This window comes from Mobula hypostoma, chromosome 24 (genome assembly GCF_963921235.1).
Source record: "Mobula hypostoma chromosome 24, sMobHyp1.1, whole genome shotgun sequence".
Lineage (NCBI taxonomy): Eukaryota > Metazoa > Chordata > Chondrichthyes > Myliobatiformes > Myliobatidae > Mobula > Mobula hypostoma.
In genome coordinates this window covers 48185009-48195777 of record NC_086120.1, presented here as the reverse complement: position 1 = coordinate 48195777, position 10769 = coordinate 48185009, and the positions used below count along the sequence as shown (strand labels likewise).

General features: G+C 39.6%; 1 protein-coding gene across 3 annotated transcripts in view; it reads left to right on the top strand.

The window, feature by feature from the left end:
• Nucleotides 1-10490, top strand: part of LOC134337222 (nuclear factor 1) — a 501291-nt gene extending 490801 nt beyond the window's left edge. For all 3 annotated transcript variants that reach the window (XM_063032051.1, XM_063032050.1, XM_063032052.1), the window contains one exon: nucleotides 702-10490. In XM_063032051.1, the coding sequence (XP_062888121.1) occupies nucleotides 702-719 (18 nt within the window). In that variant the 3' untranslated portion in view covers nucleotides 720-10490. The remainder of the gene's footprint in view (nucleotides 1-701) is intronic.
• Nucleotides 10491-10769: the final 279 nt, after the last annotated feature.

The window sequence follows — 10769 nt, the reverse complement described above, 5'->3', positions numbered from 1 at the left end:
CTTCCGTTTTCTGCCTTTTTTATAACTCAACCAAGTCAGTCCTTTCCAAATGAAGTATGATGCGTTGCCCTTTTCTTTTTACTTGACGGTTGCTGTGCTTTTTGAAAAACTCGAACATCTCGCTGCGCTTCTACAGGTAAGGAGTTGTCTCAGGTTCGTTTAAAACTGCCTCATCACCACTGTTATGCTTTGTAACACCAAAATATCAAACTAAGTGAAAGAAAAACAAGGAATAACATATCTAACTTCATGTTTACTTTAAGTGCTTGCACATGTGTCACATGGTAGTGTCATGATGTATGCAATTCGCTTATTTTTACATATAATCTGTAATGAATTATTTAAATGAACAAGAACGCTCAATCAAATAATGTATTTACAATATTATTCAAATGCTATTGAAATATTAAATACACAGCACTTGGCTCAAATCGCCAACTATTGATTCATTTCCATAGATGCTACCTGATCTGCTGAGTTCTTTCAGCATTTTGTGTTTGCTGCAAGAGGGAGGGAGGTGTTTGTCACAGACTAGATGGGCCAAAGGTCCTGTTTCTGTGCTGTGGTGCTCTATGACTCTAATCAGTTGCTGTTGGCGTGATGTTTGGAATGGTTTTTCTTCTCGGTAGCCGGTGTCCGCATTGTGCAGCAGAATTTTCTCTCTGGTGTCACTAAAGTTTGTATTTTGTTTCTTTCCACAGTCCTGGTATCTGGGATAGTCAAAGACCCCTCTCAAGTATTACCGAAGCTGTGTAATCGTGTTTCAAGGAACATGAGTGAGCGTCGACTTTGGTTTCAAGTTTAAAACAGAGAGAAACAAGGGAGAAGGCTACTTATAAGCTCGTCTTTAAAAGAAGATGTCAAGTCAGAAACACTATCATCCTACCAACATGTTCCGAAGATGGGTGCAATTCACTTCATCCGTTGACTGAAGCTTAGCCTGAGGTGTCCCCGTCTCTTTTATGCAAAATAAGCCTTTATATTTCTTAAAAATAATTACAGAACAAAGTTTACTAAATACGCTTTTGACAGGGTGGGAAAATTAACCTTCATCAGCTAAACATAATTCATAACTGCATTATGGTTATCTTTTGACTTTTTTTCCTTTTTAAAAGAACAATTTACAGAATTGACAGACAGCATAAGCATTTAGAAGCCACCTGAAGTAGAAAGTTCAAATTTCAAAGTAAATTTATTATCAAAGTACAAATATATTACCATATACAACCCTGAAATTCATTTTCTTGCAGGCATTCACAGTAGAACAAAGAAATACAATAGAATCAATGAATACCATACCCATTCAGGTGCAGAAATGCACAGAGAATTAATTGTACCTCTGTATTGGAGTACCTGAGGACAGGTCTACTAAAATACAATCTCAGTTTAAGGTCAATTCTTCCACTTTTTTTTACAAAACCATCTTGATTATAATTGTTGTGATTTTTTGTTTTTAAACTAACTTTATTATTGTTTTAATTACAACAAAGATATGCACTAAAGAAGCCTACACATTGAAGGCCGTGACTTTAGTCTGGCTAATCCATAGCTCAACGTCAAGTTAACTTCCTGTGCTTCTGGCCAAACTAAACACGAGAATTATTTATCTACTATACTACACAAACAAATGTGTTTAATACTCTGGTGTAAGATCATTCCATTGATTTTGGGGTGCCATGGTAGTGTAGCGGTTAGTGTGACAGGGGTCGGAGTTCAGAGTTCAGTCCCAATGTCCTCTGTACATCCTCCCCATGAAATGCGTGGGTTTCCTCCAAGTGCTCCAGTTTCCTCCCTCAGTCCAAAGACATACCGGGTAGGTTAATTGGTCATTGTAAATTGTCCTGTGATTAGGTTAGGGTTAAATCAAGGGGTATTGCTAAGTGGAGCAGCCCAAAGGACCGGAAGGGCCTTTTCCGTGCTGAATCTCTAAAAAATACAAACTAACTAAATTGCTGAAGCTGACACCGTTAAAAATTGCTTTAAAGAATTCTGTCAAACCTAGATTGAATGGCAGATTAACCAGAGGTCTGGTTGTCTGGTCTCGATCTATCAGGTGGGACATCAGAGAACAATTTCTCTTCCACTGCAGTGAATAAGCTAATGACAAAATTAAATATTTGCAGTGTTAGAAACATCTTACACAGTAATGAATGATTTAACTTACATGAAACTTTAAACACATTATTTTTATGATTATTTGTGATAAACCACAATGCAAAATCAAGTCAGATAAATGCTTATAGTTTTCAATTCCAATTTTCCCACCCTAAGCCTCAGTTACTTTTTTGCATGCACCTAATATTACAGATATAGAAGCTCACCTACCAGAGCAGTAGATTTACTGGTTTTAGTTTATTTTTGCTTTTCACTAGCGCATGGCCTAGTCCATTAGGTACATACATAGGTTTTGGTGATAGTTTTGGGAGACATTGGCGGTTGCATGTAGGGTGTGGAGGAATTCTGGGAATTCTCCATAGGCCATGTCAGTGCAAGGCCTCACACTACCACACATCCTTCTCAGTCATAGGGCCTGGTTCATTCTTAAACATACAACGGCTGCAAGCTCAAGAATATCATTAGTAGGTTATCTTTTGGGAGCAGGGTAAGCAAAATGTTTCAAGAATTGATATTATGGGGGGATTTTTTGTTTTTGTTTTAGTTCTAAATGCCATGTGTCAATTCCTCAATATACACACTTTTCAGTGATTATCAGGAGAACAGGACCAGATTTCAACAATGTTGGAAGTAGTTTCAAAATCATACATTGGCTGTAGCATTCGATCGGTGATCAACTTTGAATTGGTGGGGGGGAACTAAAATGATTGCTGCATTTTAAAAGAACAAGTTAATTGTTTTAACAGAGAAAGTATAATCTTTTGTAAAGATTGAAGAGGCACGTGCAATTGAAAGGAAACAAATTTCTAACTTAGTGATTCTTTTTAACTTGTCCTCGCACCCCAGGACTGTAAAACGGGGCAAATTGTTGTCGCCAGGGAACCGTGGCAAAAAGTGCAACGAAACACCATTCCCCTCCCCCCATCCCTGAACCCCACATCCCAAACACCCCCCACCCACCTTACAGAGGTGAACACAAATGCCTTAGTATGTTACGTGTTATTTTATTTTTTTAAGCGGAGGGTAGCCAGCTGCCCTCATTAAAAAGGAAAGACTAGCACTTGTGCACACGATATCATTTTCATTAAACTGACACATATCGAAAGCAATATTTGGCATAATTTTCAGTCTTTGTTCACACTGAAAGCTTTTGACGAAAGAAGTTTGCACCTGAACAAATTTCTATCCATGTATGCTTAGTTTACCAGCTCAGGTACAGCCTTGCCTGAGCTACATTGCTGGCATCCAAAACCTCACAGTGTAAGCAGAAAAGTGAGGCAAACTCTATAGACGTATTTATAGTAACATTTTCTTTTTTCATCAAAGGTGCTGAGTGATGCATGGTGCTTTGATAGTATACTTTGTGATCCAGCAACACAAAAAACAAATCCAGTCAGCTCTATGCTGAATCCTGATGTGCATGGCGACTATGTGCTGGCCTCACTCTTTTCCCAACAAAAAATCCTTTCCTAATTTGCACGGAATTTTATACCACATTATGTGCCTTGCCTTTGAGAAAAAATGTTTAAAAAAAGAACAAAAAAAAAATCCTTGGTATCACTGCACAAATTTTTGGCTGCATGTGTGGTTGCTTGTCATTAAGAAAAATATCATTGGTAAAAATGTAAGGATTTATGATTTTTGCTTCATAGGACATTGTAACGGCACTAATTATCAGTATTCCAGTGATTCTGTGGATTTTCATATAGAATATATTCACCTTGCAGTCATGTAGGAACATTGCTTTTCAACATTATTTGTCACTAATATTTTAATGAAAGAGTTCCCCTTTTATTTCTCCCTAGTTGCGTCTTCCAGCTCCTATTGGTTTGACTCTTTGGAAAATATGCAATACCAGTCTTGTAGACATAGAGCATGTAGCTTGTTTTAATCACTCTGAGTTAGCACACATAACTACAACGTTTCTAGATTTTTAATTTTAATTTTATTTTAATTGACCAAAGTTGGTGCTGCTCTCTATACAGAAAGAAAGATAGGTCCTTCTCCTGTGACAAGTAAAGACTAATCCATGATTAAGGAGGATGAACATGGGAGGGGAAAATGTATATTTACAGTGAGGCTGTGAAGCACTATCAATGAAAGAATATTTTCTTGTGTCCTGGTGGTTCAAATGATGAACTCAGAAAAACAATTACCTTAATTAGAGCCACTTGGGCAGGCTATTAGCAATCGTAGTGTGTATATCAGGCCCAACATTTCGGCCAAGTGTGGGTCAAGTGTTTAAACCCCATAATACCTACTGGGGCATAGTCCACCAACAGCAGCTTGCCAGAGACTTCTATCCTGGGCCAGCCTTTTAAGTTGTCCCCAGGAGTAGCCCATCTTTGAAGACCCTTCCTCTCACGGGGAAGAGGTCTTTGTAGTTTCTATTGGCGTTCCTGCAGCTCTAGGCGTTTACGGGATGGGGTTTTTCTAGCCCCATGCCCAATCTTCCTCCATTCACAGCCGTGCTTGGGACCGTCCATGGCGGAGTTTTTAAACATTGATTTAATTAATAATCACTTACAATCATATATGTTGCTTTAGAAAGGTAAGATCTCAGCAGTGTATCAATCCCTTTTTTAATCTGAGGACGAAGTTCTTCAGTGTGGCTCTTTTTGAAAAGTTGTTGGCCTGCGTTACTTGGTGGCATAGCTGCTGTTGTCCATCTGTACCTAAATCTGATTTGAGCAGGAAACGGTCCCATCAATACATGGGACCGACTATCCCACCAGACCTAAGTGCTTCACAGCTTCGACTGTCAACTGTCCTGAGCTTTTAAGGAAAAGCTGCATATCAGAATTGGAAAAACCATGAATTAAGGTTGTACATAAAAACTGAAAAATCGTAACTTAAAGCAATAGTTGTGGAGTGTCAGTTTGGTATGGTGGTGTTCAACACAAAAAGCCACCTGTACAAGGTGGAATGATAAGTGATACCAAATCACATACAGCTCTGCTTTAAGACCCTACTAATGTCTCGGAGCTTTAATAAATTGCATTTGATTGACACTTGGTATGCTAGCCAAGATGCTGAACAAGGAGGACAAGAACTAGGGCATCGCCAGTAGGTTCAATCCTTGTCACATCTTTGTCTTGGACGTTAGCTGCCTTCCTTGCAGACTGTGTAATTTGTAAGCTGTATAGTTTTATTAAGTATGTTTTCCTTAATCTACCCTATTTTATAAAGGCAAAGACTTTTGTAATGAGAAAAGTACAAAAAAAAGTTTCATTACACTGGCTTATTAAGAAAGTTCAGCATTATATACCATTTGTAGAGTATTCTTCCTCCATGGGTACTGGATATGAGTTAAACTCACCTGTTACCCTTACTGTATTTAAATACAGTAATTCTCCTCATTTTTATGGTTTTGCGTATTCCTATACTTTAGAAGTATAGACTTCTGGTGTAAAAGAGCCATTGTAAATGGAAAAAAATGCTTTATTTTATGAAGAGTAATTATGTCAAACTTGTAAGAAACACTTGGAATTTTGAGAAGGAATGTCGTCATTGTAGTCTTTTTGACTGCTTAAAAAAAGTCTGTAGACTTTCAAGTGCTGAACTGGTGAGAGTAGAACAGATTACCTGTACTCTTTGTAGGGCGAGGGAGCCCAACAAATTGTTGTATGCAATGTACAGTATTGTTTGTGCGAAGGACGATGCAAAGCTGGTAGCTAGTTTATTTTTAAGGCAGGACAGAAAACATGTTTACGTGTATTTAAATTTTTGGCAATGGCTGACCGCGTGCTCCGTGAAATCCTTGTACTCGAGAATTCTCCTCCATCCATCAGCTTCAAGCAGGATAGAATGCTGCCACAATCAAACATGTGACCTTTTTTATTATTCCTACAGGGGTTCTGAGTTGGGTGATGACTTTTGTTGTTGTTTGTAAAGCGAACGCTGTCAATTGTGAAAGTTCTGGAGGGTCAGGTCTATGTGCAGACTGACAGTGATCTTTAATCCTTTGTAATGTGTTTCCACGCTTCTATGTTTAAGAATTCCTTCCCGATTTTTATTGCCCTAATTTTGGGGATTAATCCTCCTTCAGAATTCCAGTCAGTTTTCCAGTTTATTGAGAGCTTGTATCCAGTCCAAAATATGAGTCAGCCCTTCCACTCTTCCAAGCAAAACAAAATCTCCCGATAACACACACACACACACGCACACACACACACACACACACACACACACACACACACACGCACACACGCACACATGCACACACGCACACACACACACACACCACACACAAAACACACAAAATGCTGGAGGAACTCAGCAGATCAGGCAGCTTCTACAGAGAGGAGTAAAGAGTTATTGTTTCAGACCGAGACCCCTTATCAGAACGTCCTTCAACTTGACTCAACTATCCTCCTTGCTACCTCCTCAGAAAATCTAAGCAATTCAAGTCAGCCATGATTTTCCTCCACTCCCCCCTCCCCGCACCTTTCTATTCTGCCTCCTATCCCCATCCCTTCCAGTCCTGATGAAGGGTGTCATCCCGAAACGTCGACACTTTATTCCTCTCCAGAAATGCTGCCTGACAGAGCGGCACGGTGGCATAGTGGTTAGCACAGCGTTTTACAGAACAAGTGACGCAGTTCAGTTTCCCCTGCTGCCTGTAAGGAGATTGTACGCTCTCCCCGTGACCACGTGGGTTTCCTCTGGGTGCTCCGGTTTCCTCCCACAGTCCAAAGACGTACCAGTTGGGAGGTTAATTGGTCATTGTAAATTGTCCCGTTGTAGGCTAGGATTAAATCAGGGAATTGCTGGGCGGTGTGGCTCGAAGGGCCAGAAGGACCTATTCCGCAGTGTATCTTAATAATAAAATTTAAAACAAAATAAAACCTGCTGAATTCCTCCAGCATTTTATGTGTGTTGCTCCGGATTTCCAGTATCTGCAGAACCTCTTGTGTTTATATCTCTTGAAACATCCAGTTTCCAAATCACAGGTTTGAAAGTTTCCATCGAAGATATCCTAGCCTGTTACTTCCTCTACATTCCCTCTATAAAAGTGTTTTAAAATCAAAATGAGTATTGCTGTTCGAAACCTATTCTTAATTTCAAAGAGACTTTATTCATACATTTCCAATCATCTTTTTATAATCCCTGTTCTTCTCCAGTGAACCTGAGTGTCTTGTAAACCTCAAACAAACAAGATGATGTAGGAACTCAAAGGGTCAGCATTTCAAGTCAAGACTTTTCATCTGGAGCAAATGGACTCTGGACGAAGGGTCTTAACCGGAAATGTCGACTGTCCATTTCCTTCCACAGATGCTGCCTGATCTGCTGAGTTCTTCCACCATTTTGTTTGTTGTTTCAGACTCCATCATCTGCAGTTTTTTTGTGTCTCCATGTACAATTATAGTCCAAAATACTTTGTTTGCTTTGACTTGATTTGATAAGAAGTGGAGCACCAATTACAATGAATCCCTTCCTCCAGACCGTTGTCTCACAAATCTGGAAGGTGTCAATAACTTTGGAAACCACCGTCTGTTAGCCCTGTTTGAACAAAGAGCATTGCTCTAATATTATTTCTAGTTGGTTCTAACCACTTTCAGTTGAACTCCTGCCCATTCAAAGCTCTCAGGGATGCAGTGACTGGCTGCCCTCTCCTCTACTCATCAGCTTCTCTCTCAGTCTGCATAGTAAAGACCCGAACTGCAAAGAAGGCACATGCTTTGTGCCACGGCAGCCATTCAGAAACTAACAAAACTCATTTCCCTCCTCAAACCCTGGATAAATTTGCACTGTTCCACATCTTTCACCCTTTCCGTTTCTGCAATAACTCAAGACAGGGACTGGAACGGAACAAGCTGCCATTTACATTGTCGGTAGTCACCGCATTAGTCAAATCAACACCATTCTTAGGCCTATGCCACAGATATTTTTTTTTCTCTCAAAGGTTTTATCTAACCCCCTGCAAAATGTGCTAGTTGTTTCAGTTAGCCTGAAGGGAATATGCAAAATTCCATCACAATCTCCAGCTCTTTATGATCTCTTGTGCACCTCCTTTGCAGTGAAGCGCCATGACACACATTCAACGGCCAGATTACATTTTGTAGAAGGCAGTAGATATACTGATATTGTTCTTTCACATACACATCTAAACATCTGTACCTACATCTCTGGAAGTCTCATTGAAAGACGGGAAACGTCGGACCAATGAGGTGACTCAAAGCCACCTGTCAATTGCAGAGGCATTTTATTCAGACTGTGCAAAAAAAACTCTAAACTTGAAAGGAAGTTTGTGAAGGGTTTTGTCACCTTGCTGGGTGTAAAACGCATTTTTTTCAGGCTGGTTTGGCAAACTCAGTTTTCCATCTTTGACAATCAGGTTTAGAGAGCAGTTAATTCCTCAACCTTTTTTACATGGACAGTGAGCAGTGATCGGGGTCTGTCTATTGGGAGACTCGGCGTGGGGCTGGGTCCAGCATTAACTGGACTCGTCACGCTAGATTCATTTCCTTCTAAAATTACCTCATGTTAGTCAATTCCTGTCCACATCATTATCCACTCTAAGACATTTCCAGAAAAACAATGCTTTATCCATTTACTTTCTCCCATGAATCTCACGAATCAGTCACAAACTTTTGATTACATTTTGGTTACTAAAATATTGAAATCATTTTGCAGTTTCACTTAAATATTCCACATCCAATAATGAAAGAATTGAAAATCAAATATTCTACATCCATTCTTGAACCTAAATCCTATTGTTGAAGATGCATCATTATGATAATTATTTTGCATTTAATAATAACTCCATTACTTATTCAACATTGTGAGGCTTACTATTGTCAGAGTGATAATTCAGTCAGCAAAGTGGTTGAATTATTCTGTGCAATTCACAATGAACCTAGTACATAACCTCTATTAACTGTAAATTAAAAGCAATATAAGACCTAAGACATGAGAACAAAACTAAGCCACTCAGCCCATCGAGCCTGCTTCGCTATTCTATAATGGCTGATTAATTAACCCACTCAAGCCCATTCTCTTGCCTTCTCCTTGTAACATTTGGCACCCAATGACTTGGCCTCCACACCTGTCTGTGCAATGAATTCTACAGATTCACCACCATCTGGCTAAAGAAATTCCTCCCTATCTCTGGTCTAAGTGGATGTCTCTCTCTTCAGAGGCTGTGCCCTCTGGTCCTAGACCCGCCTACTATAGGAAACACCCTCTCCACGTCCATTCGATCTGGGCTTTTCAATATTCAATAGATTTCATGAGATCCTCTCTCATTCTTTTAAACTCCAGTGGGTACCGGCTCGGAGTTACCAAACGCTCCACATACATTAACTCTTTCATTCCTGGAGTAAGTTTAATTGGACTGTTAAAACCCAATTTTATTTGGACCCACCCACGGATAAAGCCCTAATTCAGCTACAGTGCCCGAACCCAGCAGCTCCATGTAAACAAGGTTATACTTGGCATGCTTTGTTCAAATTACACCGAACTTTATTGTATAAAATAGCAGGAAAATAGGCAAAAGATCCAGCAAAGCAGCTCATTTTCCTACCACACGTGGTTCTGTAGGGAGTGATCTGCTGATCAGCATGACAACAGCATAACGACTGGGGTCCATGTTGACGTGCTTGTATAGAGAGCAATGGTCAGCAGAGCTGTTGCATTATCCTCTACAATTATTTATAACCATTTTAACAAGCCAGCGGGAAAAAAAGAGTACCAAAAAACATTTTTAATAAATGCAGTGCCTGATAATCGACTGCTGAATTCAATTTTGCTTTGCAAAGCCTGAGTTTATCAGTCCTTTTTTTAAGATTCGTCGTCACGCAGTCTCTATTGCAAATGTCCTTTCAACATCACTGTCGTGAGTCCATGTGCGTTACTTTCCGGGAAGAGATCATTTCTCTGAGAACATGCTGAGACCATGTTATTTCTGAGGGTTTTTCATTATATTTTAGAGTATTACAGTAGTTAATCAATAAACGCTTGCTTACTGCACAGACATAAACACACTACACACCAGATCAAACGTGTGGTTCTTTGGTTGCTCGATGCAAAGTTCTGACAAAGTATATCTTCTTCACCACAGTACATTGATTCCAGCAACACAAAAGAAAACCTTTTTATTTTGATTGTACTTGCCTATTAATCCTTAGCTAAGTATGTAAAGGGACAAAGTGAAAGAGCAGTGCTGTTGCTGCTCACGTGCACAGATGTACAGAATATCTGCAACTAAAGCACCACTCGTTTCAAGCTGGTGTGAACTCAGCTTCAAATTTGATTATAACCATTGTATTTTGCCATTGCTGTTCGCAGCTGCTCATACTACATACAGTTACTGGAAGTGAATATGTTTCCCTATGCAAAAAAAAAGTTAAAAAAAATAAACAAGCTATGCTATAGATCTGCCTCCATTGTCTTCATTTGGATCTTAGCAGTTCCAGTGTTTCCTCCCCAAAATATATCAAAGTGACCGCTCAATCTTCTTAAGGTGACTTACAGCAATTGTACTCCATGTTGGCATTGGAGGGGAGGTTCGCGAGAATTGTCCCAGGAATGAAAGGGTTAATATATGAGGAGCGTTTGATGCCTCTAGGTTTGTATTAAGTTGTACTGAATGATCCTTATTGTCATTATATTTCATTGTACAACGAAACTCTGTTTGGCTTCCTCTCAGGCAA